Raw genomic sequence first — 24,064 nt, forward strand, 5'->3', positions numbered from 1 at the left:
GTGTACACTGATCATAAGCCCTTAACTTATGTTTTAAATTCACAAACCGAAAGAAGTCCTAGACAAATTAGGCATCTGGAATATATTTCGCAGTTCACTAGTAATATTCAATATATTTCCAGCAAGGATAATATAGTTGCAGATACACTTTCGAGAATTCCAGAGATTGAAGCGTTAGAACAAGTTAATTTTAAAAAATTATATTCTGAACAAATGAAAGACGATGAATTGAAAAGTCTTATGCAAAATTCTCCGTGTCCCTATAAGATAGTAGAAATTAAAATACGATTTTTGAATTAAAACATTTATTGTGAAGAAAACAATTTGAATACTAGGCCTTACATACCAAATAGTTTACGAAGAGAAGTATTTGACAAATTGCATAGTATAAGTCATCCAGGTATCAGAGCTTCGCGGCGGTTGTTAACTTCTAAATATTTCTGGCCTCTTATGAGGAAAGAGGTAAATGAATGGACAAAAACATGTATTGATTGTCAAAAGTCAGAAGTTTTTAGACATGTTAAGTTTCCAGTTTCAAAAATAGAAGTTAATAAGGGCAGATTTGAACATATACATACAGATATTGTAGGTCCGTTATCAATGTAAAATGGATTTAGATATATCTTAACTATCATGGATAGAAATACGCGTTGGCCTGAAGTTTATCCTTTAAGAGAAGCTACAGTAAAATATATTGTTCAAAAATTTATTCAGCAATATATTCCACGTTTTGGGGTACCGAGTCATATAAAAAGTGACCAAAGTGAAGTGAGCTAATTACAACTTCCGCAAATCATCCTCAGGCAAATGGAGTGATAGAACGATTCCACTGGCAATTGAAAGCTTCCATTGTTGCTCGTGGTACATCAAACAATTAGTCAGAAGAACTTCCGATAATTTATTAGGTTTGCGTTCTTGTTTTAAAGAAGATTTAGGGGCAACCCCTTCGGAAATGGTCAAAATTTACGATTACCAGGTGAACTTGTTACTGATACTCAGAAGGATTTCAATAACACAGACTTCTTAACTAAATGAAAAAGTTATTTTAAAAACTCTCATTGAGATTTATCACATCATGTTACTTCGGAAAATGTTTTATGCCAAGCAGTTTAAGGACATGTAAACAGGTTTTTGTTAAAATTATGAATAAAAAACGTGGTTTAAGCTGCCCTTATGAGGGACCTTTTGAAGTTAATTAGAAGAGTCTTGGGTTTTTTAAAATACTTATAAATGGAGAATTCAAGAATATATCAATCGATTAAACCTGCATACACGGAACACAAAGCAAATATTAATATAGATAGTACACCAAAGAAACGAGTCACATTTTCTTTACTTAAAAAATACAATCTTTGAAATTAGCAACATTTATACAATACAACTTTCTACTTGATTTGGAGGGGGAGTATTTGTAGTGTCATAAGTTGACACAATTATATATGTACACACACTTAAATTCTTTGATACTTGTTAAGAAATAGTTTTTGTTACTGTTGACGATTTTACATTCATAGAAATTTCATTGCTGGAAATTATTAATAATTCCACGTTCAAATTGTTAAAACATATTTATTTAAATAAATTATAATTTTATTTGGAAAAGAGAATTTTGTAATTCTACTATAGCCTTTTGAAGGCCTGAAAATATCTACTGGGTTGGTTTTGTGCGCCTGAGTGAAGTTTCACGTTTTAAATCTCAGTCAGCTCAAAGAAAACGTATGTGATGACATTCGGGTCTACGCAACCGGAGCGACCCAGATTCGTATCTGGCCAAGGACTGTCACTTCAGCATCATTCCCCAAAAGCTCTTTGGGAAATTTATATAGGCTGCATTTCTTTATTCATTCTGAACGTTTGGAATAAACTTTTTTGTTTACTTATTCTTTAGAACGTTCCTGATGATATGTTAACGTATATTTCAAACACATTCTGTTTATTCCGGCTGTGAAATGGGATTATCCGGAATGTATAAAGAAACGCAGCCATAATGTTACAACAACAACATCTCCAAAATAGCCTGTACTTAACTTTTTTATACTTAACCTTATGAAGTTTTAAGTTATTTAAAATATTCAATGTTTATACGATAAAAAACACACATTTGCTTAGTATGCAACAAAATTGGATAATTCTAAAATAATTAACGTAGCCAAATGGGATGATAATTTCGATTTTTAAGAGTAAGTATGTAGTTTAATATTTTAGCTAAAAAAAAATAAACAGAATCAAATCGCTGAGCGAACTTCGTCGAAAGAAAGTTGTCAAAATTAAAACGCACTGCAGTATATGTAGCGGCAACCCGACGGCATCGCTCCGCCCGGCGAAAATCACTCAACGATTTGGTTTTTTTTGTACTTTAAGGGATATGAAAATCGCAATGTCATTTATTCGTTGCATCCTAGCATGCATTCTATCTTAACATGTATCATATCGTATTTCTAATGGTGATTTCGTTTCTACCAAAAAATGTTGCCTTTTGATTGCCGCATTCTCTTTTTGTGTTCGATTCTAAATTAAAGGCAAAGGGTGAGAAAATTATGTGTTCGTTCCTTAAAATGTCACACTCTTGTAAGGCAAAAAAGGCACATTCACTGCCTGCGAAGCTTTGTCAGGGGAGATGGTTGCCCTGCAAATTAGATGGTTGTTTAAAACGGCAATATGATGAAATGCGTGAGCTAGACAAGGACAAGAAGGCAAAAACATGCCTATTCGCAGGGTTGAGTGCAACATCCAACACATTTTGCACCGGGGAAGGGTCACGTTTTTTGGAAGAAACGAACTCGCCATAATAGAATAAAACTAAAACCCGTTCCGTATTTTAATTTGTAGGTGAAGACTCAGATGTAGAGCGCTTAGATCCGAAGAAAACTGATCCCGAATACTTCGAATTTGAATGCCTCACGGTGGAGGAAGTGGAAAAATTGCTAAATGAATCAGTAGAAAAGCTTAACACGATCCTACACATTACTCCGTCACTAGCGAAAGTGCTGCTGCTTGAACACGAATGGGACAATCAAGTTGTGGTTGATAAATATCGAGAAGATGCCAATGCTCTGCTTATAACTGCTCGTATTAAACCGCCTAATCCAACGCTTAGTCTACCTGACCCAACAGCACCATCCACCAGCAAAGATGCAATCGCCTACAGTAATAATAGTGGTATTGGCGACCAGCCACGCAGCTCATTGATTCCAGTAGGTGTATATAACGCAGCGACGCCTGGTGGTGGTCCCACGTCGTATCGCAGTCAAATGTGCCCAGTATGTGCCAGTTCACAACTGGGTGACAAATTCTTTAGCCTTGCTTGTAGTCATGCTTTCTGCAAAGACTGTTGGTCAATGTTTTTTGATACTCAAATCTTCCAAGGAATTTCCACACAAATCGGCTGCATGGCTCCAATGTGTAATGTGCGTGTTCCTGAAGATTTGGTGTTAACCCTAGTGACACGCCCCGTAATGCGCGACAAGTACCAACAGTTCGCCTTTAAGGACTATGTTAAGTCCCATCCCCAGTTGCGTTTCTGTCCCGGACCAAATTGCCAAATTATAGTACGTTCACCGGAAATCTGTGCAAAGCGCGTCATATGCACTTCTTGCCATACGTCATTTTGTTTCAGGTGTGGTATGGACTACCACGCGCCCACTGACTGTTTAGTCATCAAAAAATGGCTAACGAAATGTGCCGACGATAGTGAAACAGCCAATTACATTAGCGCTAACACAAAAGACTGCCCAAAATGCCACATCTGTATTGAAAAAAATGGAGGCTGTAATCATATGCAATGCTTTAACTGCAAGCATGACTTTTGCTGGATGTGTCTAGGTGATTGGAAGACGCATGGATCCGAATACTATGAGTGTTCTCGCTATAAGGATAATCCGAACATTGCCAACGAATCGGTGCATGTACAAGCTCGGGAAGCTCTGAAAAAGTATTTGCACTACTATGAACGCTGGGAGAACCACTCGAAATCGTTACAATTGGAACAACAAACCATTGATCGACTGCGTGAGCGAATCAATGAGAAAGTAATGAAAGGACGGGGTACATGGATCGATTGGCAGTATTTGTTCAACGCTGCAGCCTTGTTAGCGAAATGTCGGTATACGCTGCAGTATACATATCCATATGCATACTTTATGGAAAGCGGTTCACGAAAGGATCTTTTTGAGTATCAGCAAGTGAGTAGATTCTCATTAGTTTTTGATTCTAAGTATTATTTCATAAAAGTACAACTAGTCCAATGTTAATGCAAATTTTAATAGTGCACAAGGGTTGCTCCATTAAAAAGTTTCATAATTTCTCCTAGTTCTTTCAGAGCTCAGAACATTTGTGTTATTTATGGAGAGCATAAGTGTCTTGCAGCGTTATGCATTAATATACTAAACGCATCACATGGCTGATCCACAAACCAAAACCAAATTTGATAAAAAAAAAATTTGCATTCTTCCTTAAAGGTTACTCGTAACTCTGTATGCATTTTTAATGCCGCTATACGAGAGGTAGGCGTGGTTTTAATCTGCTTTCGCCCATTTCCAATACCAAATTACCTTAAACCAAGGGTTGTGGACACGTCGATTTTCATTGATCTACATATCATAAATTTTACACGAGTTATCGTATAGACTTTCAAACGAACGAATAAACATCTCTCAATCGATTTCCATTTTCTCTTTTGTAAAATCAAAGTTCTCATTGGGGTTAAGGGCATCATTTGGCATAAAAACAAAGTGGAATGGTTTCAGTGGTCACACAGTTTTTAGTCTTATTTTTGGTTCAATAAAAAAATTAATACAATAATTATGTCAATTTATTTAATTCATACATGTACTTAATTTATTTTAAGGCACAACTTGAGGCGGAAATTGAAAATCTTTCATGGAAGATCGAACGTGCAGAAACAACTGATTTAGGTGACTTGGAAAATCAAATGGATATTGCTGAAAAGCGTCGGACCACGCTGCTCAAAGACTTCTTCCCAATCGATGTTTGAGTGCCAAATAAATGACTGCGGCAAAAGAAAGGAACTATTTTTCATTTAAGTCTACAGTCATTAATCCATAGTCGATAGTGGGTGGAACTAACTGGCTGCTAAAACGAATGGATAAACTGCAATATAAACGCAATGCGCTAAACATATTATAACTTGTTTAATACACACACACCTACATAGAAGTACATATATAAGCATATAGTTATTGAGAGCATAAAGCTTACCTACTATATAGCAAGATATATTACAAAATTTAAATGTAAAAACATTTGCATACATACATACATATGTACATACATAGTGATTTTGGGAAATAAGCATTGAAAGAGGTGAGATTTGTTAAATATGAACGTAATTCATGACAAAGGCACTTTCTAAGCGCATTTACGTTACAACTAAGTGATAGGTTTTAAAATATTTGCGATTAGTAGGACAATTTTTAACCTATGACTTAGGACAAAAATGTTTATTATAAAAACGGCAATGTAAACTTAACAAATGTAGACCTGTTAGCTAAGAATTAGCTTATCAAATTATGAATTTAACAAAACAAAAATATAAGAAGTCAATAATCGAACCCAGGATGCCGATTCAATTATAGACTAACTAGAGAGAATTCAAACGCACCTTTGTAGGTTCAACGAAACAATATATGTAACTACTATATATTGTGAAGGAATTGCAGTTTCGGGTGGATTTGCAAAATAATTACACTTACATGACGTGTTATAAAACTTTTCATGTTATTGAGGAGTGACTCGCAGTTTTCATCAGATTTTAGACGCATAATTCTATCTCTATCCATATAAAAAAAAAATCATGCTAAATATTGTGTTAATTTGTAAAAAAAACGTTAGATATTTGCACTTAATAATCGACGTTGTGAAGTATTGGAATATCTTTCATACCATATTCCAATATGACATTGGGAGTTCATTGAAAATCATTAGTTTCTTCCTTGTTGTAAATTTGTTTTCGCGTTGTGTAATCACACAAGATGTGTGCATACCTGCACATACATACATATACCTACATATACAGTGACCATGACCATGTGTTGATGTTTTCCGGGCAAATTTTTTTTTGTTATTTTTCTATAAAAATATCGTCCAAGCTTTATTCAAAACCATATAAATCACTTTTCATACTTTATACAAAATTTAGGAAGATTCAAGAATGTGCATCAAAATTTCAACTTTTTACTCTGAATCTTTAGGACATTTTTGGGTATGCAGTTTTATAGCCCATACAACTTTAGTCTAATGAAGTGCAAGTTGCAAACGGCTAAAAAATCACGTTGAGATTTGCAATTTTTTCCATATATGTATGTAAGCATGAATTTCTTATGAAATAACACGCAGGAGACCGTTAGCAACAACATTTCAAAATCTATTTGCATGGGCAACCTTTTTCAATACAAAACAAGCGATTGAATAACAGCTTTTGGAGCGACCGCCCAACTCAGCAGCACAACCGCTGATTACTGGGCTGTGCAAAGGATGGATCAATGCTTCAAGAAGCAAACACAACAAAAAAAATAGTTTACTAAGACATAAAGTTGCAACCATGATACAATAATTTTTAGAAGGTAGTTTCACTTCTTTTTATCCGCCATGTTAGCTATCTGACAGAAAACGTGTTTCGTATTTTTTGTTGTACCAACTTTTTCAAAAAAAATCCAGCTTTTGACGTTGGAAAAATAAATAATAATTTTCGAATATTTTTTAATAATTTTCTTCATAAAAAATTAACTGCTGCTTTCGTGGATATTGCAACATACGGAATAGATCTAAGGATACAGCTATAAGAGCCATCGCATACCACAGACTTTATCGGCCGCCTATTTAAATAATAGGGCTCGCTTGAAATATGTACATGAAGATGTATGGAGGTGCGCACACTACACCAGCTTAATCGCTCCGACCAATTAGTTGTGGTGCAATGGAAAGACTAGCGAGCCCATCTAAATCGGCGGCCGATATAGTCCGTGGTGTGCGATGGATCTAATCCATTATAAACAAGAAATATTGCCGTTATATTTTCATTTTTATGATTTTTATTCATGTGATTAGCAGTGGCAAAAATGTATGTATTAAATACGTATATTTATATTAAAAATTAAGTGATCAGTTATGAAACATATAAATATTTACATGTTCTGTTAAAAAATATCTAAAATAACAAGCGAAAATCCCCAAGTTCTATATCGTAGCAGTGGCCACATTGCGTGTTTGTCACAGACACGGTTTATGTCAAAAATTTTGAAATGAAACTACCTTCTAAAAATTATTGTATCATGGTTGCAACAATTTTTATTTTTCCCAATTTCAATTTTGTATTTTTAATTTTTTTTTTGTATTTCGAATGGCACGCTTTGATTTAGAAGAAGAAAATCGAAGCAGTTTTTGACATTTTTGATACCAGAAGCAACAATAAAATACACGAAAAGGTTTTTGCTCTAATGCTACTACCTGTTTGATATGCTTTGCGGCCAGGTTCTATAAATTGCAATTGTTATATAAAAAAAAAAACGAAAAAGTAGTATCGAAAAAAACTCTCAAAAATAAACGCGATTATTTATTCGGATGAAACTTGCACTTCATTAGACTAGAATTGTATGGGCTATAAAACTGTATACCCAAAAATGTTCTAAAGATTCAGATTAAAAAGTTGAAATTTTTATGAAAATTTATTGAATTTTTCTAAATTTTGTATAAAGTTTGAAAATGTGATTGATATGATTTTGGATAAAGTTTGAGATTTTTTTATAGAAAAATAACACAAACTAATTTAGCTCCAAAAACATTATGAATATTAACAAAAATCAACAAGTGGTCATTTTATTGAGTCACTGTATATGTGTGTGGTATTCTGCCTTATCATGAATATTTGGTGAAAAATTGCTCCGGAAAATTTAGCTATTGTTTTGCGATTTTATATGTGCGAGTGTAAATTATTTCACAGGTGAATACGTTATACGATAGTGTGATCGTGATTCGAAGTGAACTACTTCGCTGGGTGAATATTCAACATACGATAGGTGAACTACAAAAGTGAAATGTGAACGAGTTCACACGGAATGAAAATTCATGATAAGGCCCCTTAGTTAAGGTATTGGTCCAATGCAGGCTTACTTTGCTTGCTTCGCTTTGAGAACTGTCAAAAGTTGTTAAAAATATACTAAAATGCATGAAGGCTGGCCAAATGGCAACTTTGCTTCACTTGCTTTAAGCGCCTCTAAGTTTCAAAACGGCAAATGTTTTATTTGAAAGCGTTTTATAGGCTTTTGACGAAAAGGTATGCTTCCGTTCTAAATTAATTCAAAACAAACTGCTGCACACTTTTATGAACAAAAATTTGCTTGAGAAATTAAAAAACAAAAAAAAAAATAACATAAGATAGGTTATTTGAAGTTTAATAAAAAGGATTTGTTTCCTTATTTATATTTAACATATCGCTGGCCTAGAGTGAAGAGTTGCTTAGTCCACTTTACAAATTTTACCGGAACTTTGAATACAACATTTTGCGTGTTTAAAGCTTGAAATACATTGGAAACGATGGGCCACGGGCCACAGCTTCCAATTTGTTATCCATTGTCATGAATTTGTATGAGTTTGACATTAAAGACGAAGATGAAGAACCTTATCTGACGCTAGAAAAATTGGAAATAGATCTAATCTGGGGCCTATTTCATAAAGCGACAGTGATAATTTTGTCGCGACAGGCATTTTCCGTATTGTTAGTGACAATTCGCCAGTTTGGTGGGTGTTTAGTTTCACAAAAACAATTGTCACCACCGTTTGGATTCCATGACAAATCCTATTGAAGAAGTGACATAATTGTACTTGTCGGGTTTTAAAATTGTCGTTGACAAAATTGTCGCGAGTCATATGAAACTTATACGTACATTATATGTAATATTGTATTTGCTTTATTTTAGCTTTAAGAACTATTCAAATCATTGAAAAGTAATGAAATGTGCGCAATTACCATATAAATAAACTTACAAAACTCTCTTGACAATACTATCCGACGGAGCTATTTGGTTTTGTCGCTATTGTCACGACAATTTTGTCGGAGTGTCAATTGTAAGCACCATTTTCGGACAATTGTCGACAATATTCCAGTATTGTCACTGTCGCTTTCCAAATATTGTCACAGTTGCGTACAAGCGTATATGAAACAGAAAAAATATCGCCGACAATTCTGGTAGTGAAATTTTATAGAAAAATCGACAAATGTTGCACCAGTCACTTTTATGAAATAGGCCCCTTTCCTCAACCACAGCCGTGGTGTACCTCTGTCGTCGCCAAAATAATTATCTACATAAGAGTACCCATGATAAAAACATAGTAAGGTAAACCCGTTCTCTCAATTCGTCGATCATACTTTTTTTTAAGTTTGCCAACATTTTAAAATCATATAAAATTGAGAGTAAAAAAAAATTTATTGTTCAAAGTTGTTGTTGTTTGAGATTGAAAATGAGAATGTGTGTGTGAGTTTGTGTGTAAAATTTTAATATTAAATTGCTTGCAAACGTCAAGAATTTGGAAAATTCCTCTCAGCGGTTCTACCTTCCTATTTTTTTTATCATGAGAGTACGTGTTAAAATAATTTGACAGCTGTGGTCCGTAGCCTGCCTTTTCCAATGTGTTTCAAGCTGAAAGCAGCAAAACTCTATACGAATCAGAAAAAATCGGACTTTATTAAAAGATTTCGCATTATTTTGGCCTAATTTGATGTTCGGGGCCCCATTTTGCCTTACAAAATCTGTCTTTAATTGAATATAGGCGAGAGAAAATAAAACAAGTACTTAGTTACTTAATCCTTAATTTCTCTTGCTTCCTATATCAAAATATAAGGTTTCATAAATGTTTACTAAGTAACTTTTCACACAAAGCTAGCGATATTTATGATGTTAAACCACTGGTCAGTCATCTCTTGAAAAATTGATTTCCTTTAGGAGTTTGTTTTTAATATATTTACATATAGTTATATGTTTATGTATAATTATTATCATTCCTTTGAAACGCAAAAATTAATTCGCATTCAATTAAAAATAAATCTGAAAATATTGTTTTGTATATACTTTTTTTAATGATCTGGAATTTTGTGGAAAACTAATTCTTATTGTAAGGGAACAGACCTTGACTTTTTAACTACACAACTGGCTGCTTTGACAGCGTTCCAAGCCGCCATTTGGCCAAACGACTTTTTGAAGTAAATCAAAGCAAAGTGAGCAAGCCTGCATTGGGCCAGGGCCTTTAGGCTTTTTTCTTTGTTGATCGTTTGTTTATTTTATTTGTAAATTTTACTGTGTATAGTTCTACTTACACATTTTGACTGAATAAGTAATAAAATAAGTGTAGATTATATGTAATTGAGCTTTTAGTATAAGCTCTTTAATTGTATGATTAGTAATTAGATATCGTATTTCAAACAAAATTACCGAAAATAATAAAAATTGGATCACTCTTTAAGTCTGAGCTGGGGAAAAGCATGATATTTTCAAAGTTGCAATTGAAATTTCATTCGATAGCATTTATGTATAATTTTACTAAATTATAAATTTTAACTTACATATGTATACACATATCGCACACTCTCGTTAAAAGAGTCAACTCAAAAAAACTTTAGGTCGATCTTTTGCATAATCATGTACGATCCACAAGCAGTAATGTATATTTCCGGATCTGATATTTGAGTTGTGTCTTCTGAAGAGGGTGTGGGGAATGTATCAGACATTAAATTGAAACAGTTCATATAATTTTAAAAAATACGTTTTTAAAAGATAACAGAATTGCGTGTAAAAATGTAATATTTGCAAATAAAAAGCATTAATTAATCTAGCGTATCTGTTCAGTGGGATTATTGAATAAGGTTAATGAAGTGCAGAATTATCGAAATCAATAATTTGTTACATTTGGGGTCTTCCCTTAAACTCGTAAAAGCCTCGTAAAGCTCGTAAATTTACGAGCCTCGTAAAAGAACTCTCAACATTTGTATGGAGCTCTATTTACGATCCCCTCGTAAATTGACGAGGCAAATTTGATGCGCAATCGAAATTTGTATACTAAAATGTATGATAAAATAATGAAAATAAATGAAAAATAATAAATAATACGCGAATGAAATGAATGAATTTCATCCACTAACTGTATTGGCTTAGGTTTTCTGCTAATTTTCGGCATTTGCGATTGTATTTTAGCCAAGAGTGATCGGGACAAGATGGCGGTATGTTATGGAAAATATTACGAAACAAAATTACTTCACAAAATCCTGGTTTATCTGTCAAATAGTCACTTTACGCACCTATTTACACCTTTTATGAGTTTTACGTTACGGTTTAGATTCATTTTGAAATTAGGCCGCTGGCAACAAATGGATTGGGAAATATTCACCTGAAAACCATCCCAAAAGAAAGAGCACTGTCCCGAATTTAAGAAATGTTTCCCTTCCTTTTTCTGACCCCTTTACATGCCCTGGGGGCCCATTTGAAAATTTGATAAAATTAGCATTTCGAAAGGGCAAATGGAAACTCGTATTTCCGCGTAGGCAGCCCGCGGTCGCGCTTAGAGAAAATAACCCTCATCAGTCTAACCCCGACTAAGCAGACCACAGTATTTTTGCGCAGGACGCCTTTCCGCTTTGGCAGCCTTCGGCCGCGCTAAGAAAAAATAACCCTCATCAGTCCAACCGCGGCTACCCAGACCACAATATTTTTGTGCAGAACACAATTCCGCGTTGGCAGCTGCGGCTATGCAGACCACAGTATTTTTGCGCAGAAAGCCTTTTCGCGTAGGCAGCCTTCGTCGGCGCCTAGAAAAAATAACCCTCATCGCTCCAACTCAGGCTACGCAGACAAACAGTGTTTTTGCGCAGAACGCCTTTCCACGTTGGTAGCTTTCGGCCGCGCTAAGAAAAAATAACCCTCATCAGTCCAACAGCGGCTTCCCAGACCACAGTATTTTTGGGCAGAACACATTTCCGCGTTGGCAGCCTTCGGTCGCGCTATGAAAAAATAACCCTCATCGTTCCAATCGCGGCTACGAAGACCACAGTATTTTTGCGCTCTTAACAAAATAACCCTGAACAGTCCAACGCCGACTACGTTGAGTACAGATTTTTTGCGCAACCTTACGCCGCGCTTAGGAGGAATAACCCTCATCGGTCCAACCCAGGCAATGCATACCGCAGTATTTTTGCGCAAATACCCTTTTCTCGTTGCAGTCTTCGGCCGCGCTTAAAAAAATAACCCTATATAGTCCAACGCCGACTACGTTGACTACAGTATTTTTGCGCAGAATACCTTTCAGCTTTGGCAGCCTGCGGCTGCGCATTGAAAAAACAACCTTCATCAGTTCTACCCTGGCTACGCAGACCACTGTATTTTTGCGCAGAATACCTTTCCGCGTTGGCGGTCTTTGGCTGCGGTAAGAGAAATTAACCCATCATCATTCACCACACCGTGCAGCATCGTCTCATCGAAGCAGACATCGACTGCAGGGATACCATCCCAGAATGTCAGAGTATTGCTATCCGGCTAGGCGACGTCGAGCTCGAAATATTTAACGTTTATGTACCCCCCGTCACCAGTTGCCCGGCAGGATATCACCCTGTAATAGGTTCGCTCCTCAGATGTGAAAACCATATGGGAGTTGGCGGCTTTGGCGCGCAGCACGATCTTAATCATTCAAGCCTGTCAATTGATCGTAGGGGAACACATTTGGCTGAGCAGATAGACGATTCGACTTTCTGCTGCTGCTGCAGCTAGCCAGACATAACAATTTGATTTATGTTACTCCTGCCCCATATGTCATTGTGGGCATTAGCGTCATATCCCACGATGATTTGCAGTTTATGTCTGCCACAATAGTCCACTAGTCCCTGTAGTGACCGAAGAAGACTAGCATAGCATTTTCTCCAGGAAAAGCAAAAGGGACAAATTAGTAGAACCATTCCTTCAAGGTGAAAAGATACACTTCTCCAAAGAGATCAAATATCTAGGGGTTATCCTTGATGACAAGCTCTCATGGAATCCAGAGACCAGGGTCTATCTGGACCTGCCGGAAACCTATGGACGGAACTGGGGCATCAGACCTAACCTGGCGAGGTGGATGTATGATGCCATCTCCAAACCCATTATCACCTATGCTGTACCCGTCTGGTGGAAGAAGGCGGAAGTGAAGTCCACACAAACAGCAAACTACAGAGACTGGCCTACGTGGGTATCACTGGCGCGATGAAAACTACACCAACGGCGGCTCTCGAGGTGCTTCTTGACTTGCCTCCCCTACACATTGTAATCAAGAAAGCAGGGTACGAAAATAAACTACAAAACAATTCCCATTTGCTCATCGATCATCATATCATTTGTGGTTTTGTACAGTTTTGTACATAGTCAGAAACAAATTGTAAGATTCACTGTCATTTTCCCCAACGAGAAACGTTTGCTTTTCGTTTGTGACAATTGTACCATAGGGTACGTTTTATATGTATGCAAACGTTTCAATTACGTGAAAAATATATTTTTTCTGTAAATTTTCATATCCAATTCAATTAAAAAACCTTTTTATTGTTTTATTCATTGCAGCTATTCGTTCTGTGTTTAGTTATTGCATATGTGTACATACATACATATATTTTTCTCTGCACGATTCATTTTGTTTGTTGTTTCGTCTGCTACTACTAAACTACTGTAGTGTACTATCGCCAAATTGAACTCAGTCGTTTTGTTTTCGTATTGTACCGAACTGTTGAAGTAATAAACGAAACGAAATAGTAACGTACAATATAGTTTATTTTCGTACACTGCAAGAAAGAGGCTCTGCTGTTTATAGGGGACAGTGTAGAGGACAAGAAGTATGTACACCCTTCCACCCTTAGAGTTATAGTACAAGAAGATGGGTTGCGCATAAGCTTTGTGGACCTGTGCCTTCCGAGGTTTAACTTTTCACATAATTTCAAAGCCTTTTTTCCCGACAGGAATAGCTGGGACAACGAACGACCTAAACCCCTGAAGGACAGCCACATCTGGTATACTGACGGCTCAAAGACTGACCACGGCGTCGGAGTAGGAGTCTACGGCATACAAGCCAGACTGCTCCTTTTCACCAGCATGGGGTAGGGTAACTTTGTCTTTCAGGCCGAGGTTCACGCCATTGAACTTTGTCTGAGGCAGTATGTAGAAAGTGGGGTAACCAAAAAACACATCTATATCTACTCGCACAGCAGAGCGGCGCTTCTCTCTCTTAAAGCGCACGAGGTCATTTCAAAGCTGGTGTGGGATTGCCTTCAACTTTTAATACTGATAGCCTCCAGGAACCGGGTATACCTCATATGGGTACCAGGACACAGTGGAGTCATGGGCAATGAAGTGGCAGATATTTTCACCAGAAAAGGGGCTGCACAGAGATTCATAGGCCCAGGACCCTTTACTGGTCTGCCATGGAGCTCCGTTAGGCGGAACTACTGAATCTAGATGAAGAACGAAGCACAACATTACTGGACAAATACGGAAGGTAATAGATAGGCCAAGTCCTTCATTCCGGATATATCAGCAAGGAGAACCAAAGAACTCCTTCACCTCAGTAGGCATGAAATAAGAATTCGCCCCGTTTATGCTTTAACCACGTATCCAAAATTTTTGGGAAAACTCATATTACCACTTATAACAGCTGTTTAAGCGTCACACTATTTGAAAATAGAACAAAGACTTAATGAGGGTACTCACTACTGTTAGTGGAACCAAAAATATTAAGTAAAAAATGCGTTTATTGTATCCTAGGGGAAGAAATTAAGCATTTTTTCTTACACTCTCTAAAATACCTCTATTGCAGATACGAGGTTAAGGCAGAAACGGGACGAATTGTTACAGGCATTCTTACTGGCCACTGTAGGGTAACGAAACACTTGTCAAACATAGGGGTTGTCAACTCTGACCAGTGTAGGTTGTGTAACGAAGAAGAAGAAACAGCAGAGCACATTATGTGCCACTGTGAAGTCCTTACCAGGACCAGACTTCGCTTCCTAGGATCACCGCACCTAGGAGCACACGACCTAAATGGCATTCAGCCAAAGGACATCGCGAGGTTTCTTAAAAGTACGTGGATCAAAGATGACCTGTAGTTGAATAGAGGTGTGTTACAATAAATCGTTGCGGTCGCGGTAACTAGGTGACTTGCTCCATCCTCTAAATGTAATCTAATCTAACAGTGAGGTTGATGTCAGAGAGGAAGCGAGAAGCGATGCTATAAGATGGCGCTACTTCTAGCTTTAAACCGCTGCATGTGTATTCATAAGTAAAGCGCTAAAAGGTGTCACAGTGAGAGCGAGCAGCAGAGCGAGTTCGAGAGGGCAAAGCGGCAAATCAGGTTGTGAAATATTAGATCGATTTAATTTAAATTAAGTAATTTGTTTGATTATGTTTATATCATTATGTATACAAACCTACTTAAAAAATGTTATTTTAAGTCATCACAAGTTCTTTTTCCGCAAGCTGAATATTTTGCATATTTTATTTCTTTCTGATTTTTAAAATAAATAATTAAATGAAAATAAATAATTAAATGAAAATAAATAAATTAATTCTTTTCCTCAAAGTTATTATTAATTTCTCGCACGGCGTAATGGGACTTTTTATATAATTAGTCCAAATTCTTTTGAAGAATTGAATAGATTTTATTGAGAATATAGACAAATGTCGCTACTGATATTCTTGGGTAGTTATAAAATTTGTCCGGCTATTAGCGCAGTTCCAAATATAAGTTGAATTCACTTTTTGTTTTCCTTTGATGGTTAATTGGATGTATTCAAAACCCCTTGTCGGAATCCATCGTTCACACTGAACTCCCAAAAACGAATACAGCAGCTCGCTTGTAGCATTACTTCTCGCTTGAACTATTATCCATTCAAGCATCAACTCCTCTCTGACATCAACCTAACACGTAACAGGAACACAAATATATGAATCAGTGTTTTGACATCGTTTTGTCAGTATCCATGATCCAACGACTGCAGATCACGTAATCCGCCATCGTTATATTTGTAATTAATTTTCAGAAAAAAGTTTTCGTAGCGTTTTTGATGTTTTTTGGTTCTGTTTACATCGTCTTCTACCTCTTCGTAGTGATATTTTAGCGATTTTATGTGTTTTCTGCAGCGATTTTAATTGGGAATTTTGATTTATTACAAATATATGATATAATATGTAGTGCTTTGTGATTGGAATCTGGATCTGTTTGATTTGCCAAAAGGCGTAAATTTGCGTGAAAAGTGGGTGCACATTTGTGGTCAGAACGTTGGCATTGAAAAATCGACCGGTGCCGATAATATGCGATTGTAAACAATCATTAAAACCATATTTTATGAACTGTTTTTGCTAATTGTCATCAAGTTTCACTTTTTATATTTTATAATAAATACCAATCTAATCGCACTCAATCACCGCGCCTTTTTCGTTTTCTTTGTTTGATTTCATTTTTAGGCAGATGTCAAAAACGCTCAGAAATTTACTTTTTTCATTCTTTTCCGATTGCGTGATCTTGTTAGTTGGTTCATGGTCAGTATCGTTTGAACGACTATCGGAGTTGTGCTAAGGTGCACCTGGTCTCTCTCGGCAGTTCCGTTTCCTCTAAGTTTATGGGCGACGATGCTCTCATTGCGCGTGCTGAGGCTCGTTCGGACCGCATCGCTGTGTAGGCTGTTTCGAAGCAGGGCATTGTTGGTGAGGTTCCCTCGGTGATATCCCACGAGGTATTGCTTCGACAGCATGATGTTATGTTCTTTCACCGCCAGCATCTGGCTTTCTTCGTGGGGGTGCATATGCTGCCCATAAAGGAGCACAACAAAATGCTATGCACGCAATTCTTAGTAGGGAAGCATAGACGTGGACACCCGAACAGAAACCTGCTTGCAAACGAGCCCTCACCAAGGCACGTCAGAAAACATATATTTGAAAAATCGGACGAAGTCCAGAGGCAGGCCTCGAGGGTAATTCACAGGGAGTCGGTCTTAAGTTACGTAGACTCCAGACCTGTGAATGCCGTTCTGGACCTCGGGAGATTCGTGCCTGAGCAGACTAGAAGCGGATGTGCCCAATGAGTGTCCGGCATGCGGAGAGACACCCCACGACTCGAAACATCTCTTCGCATGCCCACAAAACCCCACTCAGCTGACGCCTCTGTCCCTATGGACAGACCCTATAGAAGCTGTACTCGTCTTGGGTATCCCGTTAGGCCGTGGTTATGTCACCAATTTTAATTGGCAATCAAAAGAGAAAAATTTCGGTGATTGGTGAGAAGTGGTTACGCTCTGTTTGCTGATTTGCGAGCACAGGGTTGCTACTTATGAAATGCATTTTTCTATTTCATACAATTTCGCACACAATGGCAGCACTGAAGTAAAAATGCAAATAAAAATGCATCAAAATTGAAGTCGGAAAATGAAAAATGGAAGAACAACTTCATATTTTTTCTTTCTTTAATATTTAATTTTCATAATAATATTTTTTTTAATATCTACTTTACAATAATAATAAAAAAAACATTTTTTACTATTCTAATATTTAATACACATACTTTTTCGCAAAATAGCGTATTGCTACCCTGAAAAATTGGCGTGCTGGCTGTTCGGTTGACCCAGCAAATCGTGGTGGCTGTTCGATTTCGAAATTCTCTCACTCCGTGCTGTGCACAACAACAATTGCTCGGTGATTGCCAATCGTAATTGGTGGCGTAACCACGGCCTAAAGGTACGACCGCACTAGGCGACGCACACGACACTACACAGCGCGGCAAAATATTCTTTGCATGGGTTCTTATGGAACCACTACGCTGCAGCGGAGCTATGCACTACGCTGCAGCGGAGCTATGCGACGCGACGCTGCGCGGCAAAGTTGACCAACTAGGCAAAAATGTCGCGTCGCGTGGTGTCGCGCAGTTCCGGTGTCGCATAGTGCGGTATACCCAGCGGAGCGACATAACATTTCATACTGTATTTTTAACTTGAAGAAATTGATTTCGAATTGTGAGTGAATATTCTCATGCATTTCATTCAAGAAGCAAATTTTATGTAAAGAAACATAACATTTGAGTAGAATTCGCCAATGAAATATAAAAATAAAAGGCATTAACATTACATCAGCGCGCCTCTGAATTTTCAGTGCGGTATACCAAAAAGTGTCGCGTAGTGCCGCTGCAGTGTCGCGTCGCTTAGTGTGATAGTACTTAAGTTGAGCTTGACGACAACGACTGAGACATGGAGTTGTTGTAGCCGCTACGATAACAACAACAACAACCTTCATACATTTTCGTACAGTTCATCTTAGGTAAAGAACATAGTAATGCGACAAAGAGAGCGACAAGACATTTTCGGATAATAGCGAGGAAAGAGACAAGAAGCGCCAAAACATAGTGAAGCAACCGTCAGCTCAGAAAAAGCCAATTTACACGACAACTTTTCACCCTGCGTTTTTGGCACGTTACCTTTTTAAAAAGTCTTCGGAAATCCTCGTGCATTTACACGATGACTTTTTCGTTGCGGAGTTTCTTGCGTATTTTTGACATTTAAGCGTAAAATTGTCTTTGGTCAACTCTTTCGTTCTCATTTTTAAAGCGGAGCGAATCGCGAACTCAAAGCAAAAATACGAAAAAGTGAACTCGATAAAAGCGAAACGTAAAAAAAACCCCTCGATTTCGCTCACCGTGCGTGCTTGCCTACCCCGCTGACTTCGCTACACTTCTTGCCTACCTTCTCGGCACGCATAACTTTCCACCCGGGGTGAAAAGTCATCGTGTAAAGCAAAGAACATAGTGACGTGACAAAGAGAGCGACAAGACATTTTCGGATAATAGCGACAAAAACAAACCTTTATTTTTCAATGTAGCAGCACATAGTGAAGCGAAAAAGAGCATAGCGATGAAAACAAAAAAAAAAGTGTTTTCGTTGCTTTCTGAGCTGACTGTTGCTTCACTATGTTTTTACGTTTCTTGTCTCTTTCTTCGCTATTATACGAAAATGTTTTGTCGCTCTCTTTGTCGCGTCAAAGCAACAAAAACAATTTTTTTTTGTTTTCGTCGCTATGCTCTTTGTCGCTTTTTTCGCATTTCGCTTCACATTGAAAAAAATGTTTGTTTTTGTCGCTATTATCCGAAAATGTCGCGTCGCTCTTTTTGTCGCGTCACTATGTTCTTTGACTTTGAACATCGAATTCGCAGGTTCGATCCCTGCTAAAGTCTAGAAAAAAGAAGTCTTATGAAGAGATGTTGTGATCTCCGAAATAGCTGCTATAACTTCTACCGCTTAGACTTTGTTGCTTTTTCAATTTTTCCTAATAAACAATCGTGATACAAAGCTCAATAAAAATATTAACAAGTAATTTTTAGAAAAAAAAACCGACTTCAACTCTCATATAAAAAAAGTATATATATATATATATCTCATGATCCGCTAATCGGATCTTAACCAGATTAGTATGGGACCACCTCTGAGACACTACCTTTCCGATGCAAAAAGAATTATCGAAATCGATTGACGTGACCCAAAGTTATGCGGTAACATACATAAAAAAAAAAAAATATTCCGACGAACAGATAACCTCCTCCTTTTTTGGAAGTCGGTTAAAAATAAGATGTTAATAAGCCACAATAACATTGACAAATACATAGTTTACGAAGAGCCTGCCTGAAACTATACAAAAAAGCAAAATAAGCAAATGGATATATAGAATTGACAACAACAACCACGCTGTCGAGTTTAAATAGCGGCAAATCAGCTGCACTTCATAGTAGTTGGTTGAATAAGGAAAATGAATTAGCAACAAGAGTTTACGGGATGTACATAGCCCAGTGGTTAACGCCTCTGACTTTGAACATTAAATTCGCAGAGTTCGATCCCTGCTGAAGTCTAGAAAAAAGAAGTCTGATGAAGAGATGTGGTGATCTCCGAAATAGCTGCTATAACTTCTACCGCTTAAACTTTGTTGCTTTTTCAATTTTTCCTAATAAACAATCGTGGTACAAAGCACAATAAAAGTATTTAAAAAAAAGTTCTTTACGTTTCTTTAGTTCACGAGATCATAAGAGACTACAGTGTACATTTAAACTTCCACATAGTTCATGAAACTTAATTTTGTGTTTTTACTTTCGTTTGATAGAACTGTAGAAAAAATTAAGCCAAACGGAGAAAAATTAATATTTAAACTACGAAAATCTAAGCGAATGAAAATATGCATATATCTAAAGTCCATTAAATCCTCCAATAAAAAATTGGGTGCTTTTTCGAGGAAAAGCGAGATTTTTCTTGGGTTTTAGTGCTTTTTCAAATTCAAAACTTGGCAACACTGTTGATAATAGTTGTCAAATGTAACGAGTTGCAGACAGCGGCAGTATTGCTGTCTCTGTACAAATGTATCCAAATTAATGTATTTTTGCTTTGCAGGATACTTGGTATAAATATGAACATATTTTCCCAAAAATGAGCTAACCAATCAGCTTACTCGATCTATCTTATAGGATTCTAACTAATAATTTTTGGAGTAATATGACAGTTTTGGAAGCAGTTGGGTGCATTCCATCTTAAAACAAAAGTTCCTTTATTTTCGCACTAAAATTAATTTGCAGAAAGTATTTTTAACCGATTAAAAAGAAAGAGGATATTATAAATTAGTCGAGTATATTGTTTGTAAATCACATTAAATTAAAATTCATTTCGCTGGGTTAAGATAATACATTGGATATATTTTCACGCTTATTTTGGATAATTGCAAGTCCATGACTATGGCAACAGTGTTCAGCTGTCAATTCAACCAATTTTTTGGCGAGACGAGAAAATTGGCGATGTTGTTGCAGGCAGGCAGTATTTTGCGCATTCTTGTTCTGCAAATTAAATGATTTAAGATAAAAAAGGATTCTCATCATCAAAATAAAGTTCGGTTAAAATTTATCCTTGTTTTCCTAAGTGAATTCCAAAGATTCATTAAACTGGGAGAGGTATGTACCGTTCTTAAATGTGTCCTCACTATTGTGACACTGCAGTCATGCATTTATTATCATTTCGTGAACTATAGCTGAATTTCTAGTTCCATGTCTGCTGCAAACTCCAACATGTCTGCCACTGATGAGTATGAGGAGCCTGCTCCTGCACCTACCTACAATTGCAAGCGGTGTAAAAAGGTACATATATGTGCATATATCATCTACCTTTGTATCTAATATCTATGTACATAGACCTTCTCATGCAAAAGGGATCAGCTGCTGCACAAAAAGGAGGTACATTTTCAATCTAAATCATCCTATGAATGCAAATTGTGCTCCAAGTACTTTTGCAATGGTGGCAATTTAGAGCGCCATATGAAGGTTCATAACGACGTTCGGCCTTTTGTCTGCCACATTTGTCAAAAAGCATTTGCTCAAGCAGTTAACTTACAACGTCATTTCTCAGTGCACAATGGAGAACGACCGTATCAATGCAGTTTTTGTACCAAATCATTTACTCAACAGAGTAACATGCATCGCCATCAACTAACTCATACTGGTGAGAAACCATTCCGTTGCAAGCGCTGTGGTCGCTATTTTTCCCAGCGTGTAAATCTTAAAAAACATATAATGGGCCACCTTAATGCGAAACCTTACGCATGTGCCATTTGTCAGAAAGCCTTTATACAACTAAGTAACTTCAAAAAGCATCTGCAGTCCCATGTTAAAGAAGGAGTTGAAGTAGATGTGGCCGCTACTGTTGCTGCTGCAACTGCAGCAGCGCGTCAAAATATTGCGCTCGCATCCCAACCAGTGTAAGTAAACCATTTCAATTGAGGGATTTACAACGGTGTCGTATTGTTGTGTGTCGTAAACTTTAAAAGTAAATGTTAAGAGAACTTGAAACCACAACCAACTATTTTTTAACACTTCGAAAATTCATAATGTGACTTTTATTGTACTTTGCGAACCCCCGTAATATATTTTTTAGGCGTTTAAAGTTTACAACATACAAAAATACAACACTTAACACACCGTTGTGAATACTCCAAATATATTTAATACACATGCATTATATTTCTTACTTCTTGAAGGGCTTTTGAATGTGCAATTTGCCGGAGCATTTATGATAATTTTGCTGACTTTGAAATGCATGAAAGTGCATGCACTGGAGCCGTACAACCAAAGGTGGACCCTCTAGACACAAATACTTCTGTTGACGACATGTATTCTCCAATAAAGTTCGAGGTTGCTCATCTGGACACTCATGAGATAATTATTGAGACCACCCGATAAATCTACAGAATAAAAACAGGGAAATGTTTAGCTATTTGTACAACGATTTAGGTGTGGGGGCGGAGGGGGAGGTGGTGTGGGCCCCACAAATCCCCCCGAAACGAAAGAGGATTAACGCCGCTTTATGACGCCGCCCCAGTGATGTAACCTTGGGAAAGGATGAGGTAACTAGAATTCCCTTTCTGTGTGGTAAATCTGGGGCTGCCGCCCCGTGATGTCTATTTTGGTGTTTTATAAAAATATCTTGTATATAAAAATGTATATACAAATTTATAACAAAAATTTGCAACAAATACCATATTTCCAACCGACATTATTGTTAAATTAGTGCACAGATTTAGTAAATTAAATTTTTGTAATAACCCTGCAAACCAAAGTTCCCGATACCTTAAGGAAATCGTTAGGAGTATCTCATTTCTGTAACGATTTTTTTCCGAATTTTCAAAGAAAATTATATGAAGTGGTTGACACGAACTCGTAAAGAAATTTCTGTAAGATATTCTTCACATAGCATTATTTTCGTTGCTTCACAGATTTTCTTCCGAAATTTCGTAAAAGAATGGAAGTGTGCGTAATTTATTTCATTTTAGAAAATTCGGCAAAAAATCCAATTAAATCTTAACGAATTCTTTAAAATTTCTTTACAATGCAGAATACTCTGAAAAAATGGTTTGCAGGGAAAGCATGAACTGTTGCCTACAAGTGTGTGTAAAAGTTTTTTGATTCGATTCACGCGGTCTTGCACAGCAACCCAAAATCGTTGTACAAATTCATAAACAGTACCCTAAAAACATGTTTAATGTAAAAAAAAATTAACTTACGTCTTGGGCTATACGTATAACAATAAACAAACAATATCTAATAATGAAAAACGTATTATAATAACTCATATACTTGTATGCGGAAAATATTGAAAAACCTATATGCTTTCTGGATAAGCAAAGAATCTTAAGATGGCATTGAGTTAGGCGTATTCAAATATTAAAAAACATCTTTAATGTAAGTACAACTCTGTTCGAAAAAATAGAAGTGACTTATAACAAAAACATTTAGATTTTTTTTTAATTTTAAAAACAACTGCTAGTAAAACTTTGGTGCCATGTGGTAGCCCTAAATACCGCACCACTGAATTTATACCATGTTCTGACCGACAACGAAAACACCTTGACAACGAGTTTTGAGATTGTGGGCTGAAGGCTGTTCACTCCGATTGTTGGTGTTTTCGTTGACATTTCTTACATCCTTTGTTTACAGTTTCGCTACACAAAAACGAAACCAAAATACTTTTCCTTCAATTTATTTTCATTAACAACCTTTTACTTCAATGCTTATACTAGGTTCACATATAAGTAGATTATCCTAATTTTCGAGCTTAACACCCTAATCTGTAATTATAACAAGAGATTAGCCATATAAAATTCGTCCCTTGTTAATCTGTAATTATAAAATAATCTCAGATTTAACCGATAACTTTTCGGTGTCCATCCTAGTTTTATCGATTGTTTTTGCGAAAGAGAGGAGAAATGCCAAATGTAAAAGTAAACATAAATGTACGCTAGCCAGTAAAAGAGGTTTGTAAAGGTATTTTTAATAAAATGTTAAGTTAAAATATATTTATATTGCTTATTATAGCAGAAAAACGTGATCACGGGGGCACAGAGAAGAAACATAACTTTTCCTTGAGATGTGAGAATAACAAGCACAACAAATTTGACGGCTAATAATCTGAGATTTGCCTGTGTAAACGGGGTGATTAAAAAACGAGCTTTGATTAAGATAATATTGATATGTGAACATAGTT

The 24,064-nt window shown here is 36.7% G+C and overlaps 2 protein-coding genes across 6 annotated transcripts in view; both read left to right on the forward strand.

The window, feature by feature from the left end:
* LOC118742413 (potential E3 ubiquitin-protein ligase ariadne-2) overlaps positions 1-5,570 on the forward strand; it is a 33,531-nt gene extending 27,961 nt beyond the window's left edge. Inside the window, exons 2-3 of the mRNA XM_036474472.1 lie at positions 2,830-4,181; positions 4,847-5,570. Of these exons, the coding sequence (XP_036330365.1) occupies positions 2,830-4,181; positions 4,847-4,993 (1,499 nt within the window). The 3' untranslated portion in view covers positions 4,994-5,570. The remainder of the gene's footprint in view (positions 1-2,829; positions 4,182-4,846) is intronic.
* Positions 5,571-20,799: 15,229 nt separating this feature from the next.
* LOC118742414 (zinc finger protein 239) lies at positions 20,800-22,469 on the forward strand. Of its 5 annotated transcripts, none has more exons than XM_036474474.1 (5): positions 20,819-20,889; positions 20,952-20,982; positions 21,060-21,165; positions 21,220-21,782; positions 22,062-22,469. In XM_036474474.1, the coding sequence occupies exons 3-5, from the start codon at positions 21,076-21,078 to the stop codon at positions 22,261-22,263; spliced, it is 855 nt and encodes a 284-aa protein (XP_036330367.1). In that variant the 5' UTR covers positions 20,819-20,889; positions 20,952-20,982; positions 21,060-21,075; the 3' UTR covers positions 22,264-22,469. The 5 variants fall into 5 exon arrangements, with proteins under 5 accessions (XP_036330366.1, XP_036330369.1, XP_036330367.1 ...); XM_036474475.1 differs by having other exon boundaries at positions 20,825-20,889; positions 21,072-21,165; XM_036474473.1 differs by having other exon boundaries at positions 20,800-20,982; positions 21,072-21,165.
* The last annotated feature ends 1,595 nt before the right edge of the window (positions 22,470-24,064 follow it).

Source organism: Rhagoletis pomonella, unplaced genomic scaffold, assembly GCF_013731165.1.
Source record: "Rhagoletis pomonella isolate Grant_MI unplaced genomic scaffold, Rhpom_1.0 Rhpom_scaffold_00007, whole genome shotgun sequence".
NCBI lineage: Eukaryota > Metazoa > Arthropoda > Insecta > Diptera > Tephritidae > Rhagoletis > Rhagoletis pomonella.

Bases quoted from the DNA above. Each gene is read 5' to 3' on its own strand.
- LOC118742414 (XM_036474473.1), top strand. From the start codon at position 21,076: ATGTCTGCTGCAAACTCCAACATGTCTGCCACTGATGAGTATGAGGAG. The intron at 21,166-21,219 runs GTACATATATGT...CTATGTACATAG, and splicing joins ATTGCAAGCGGTGTAAAAAG to ACCTTCTCATGCAAAAGGGA. The intron at 21,783-22,061 runs GTAAGTAAACCA...TACTTCTTGAAG, and splicing joins GCGCTCGCATCCCAACCAGT to GGCTTTTGAATGTGCAATTT.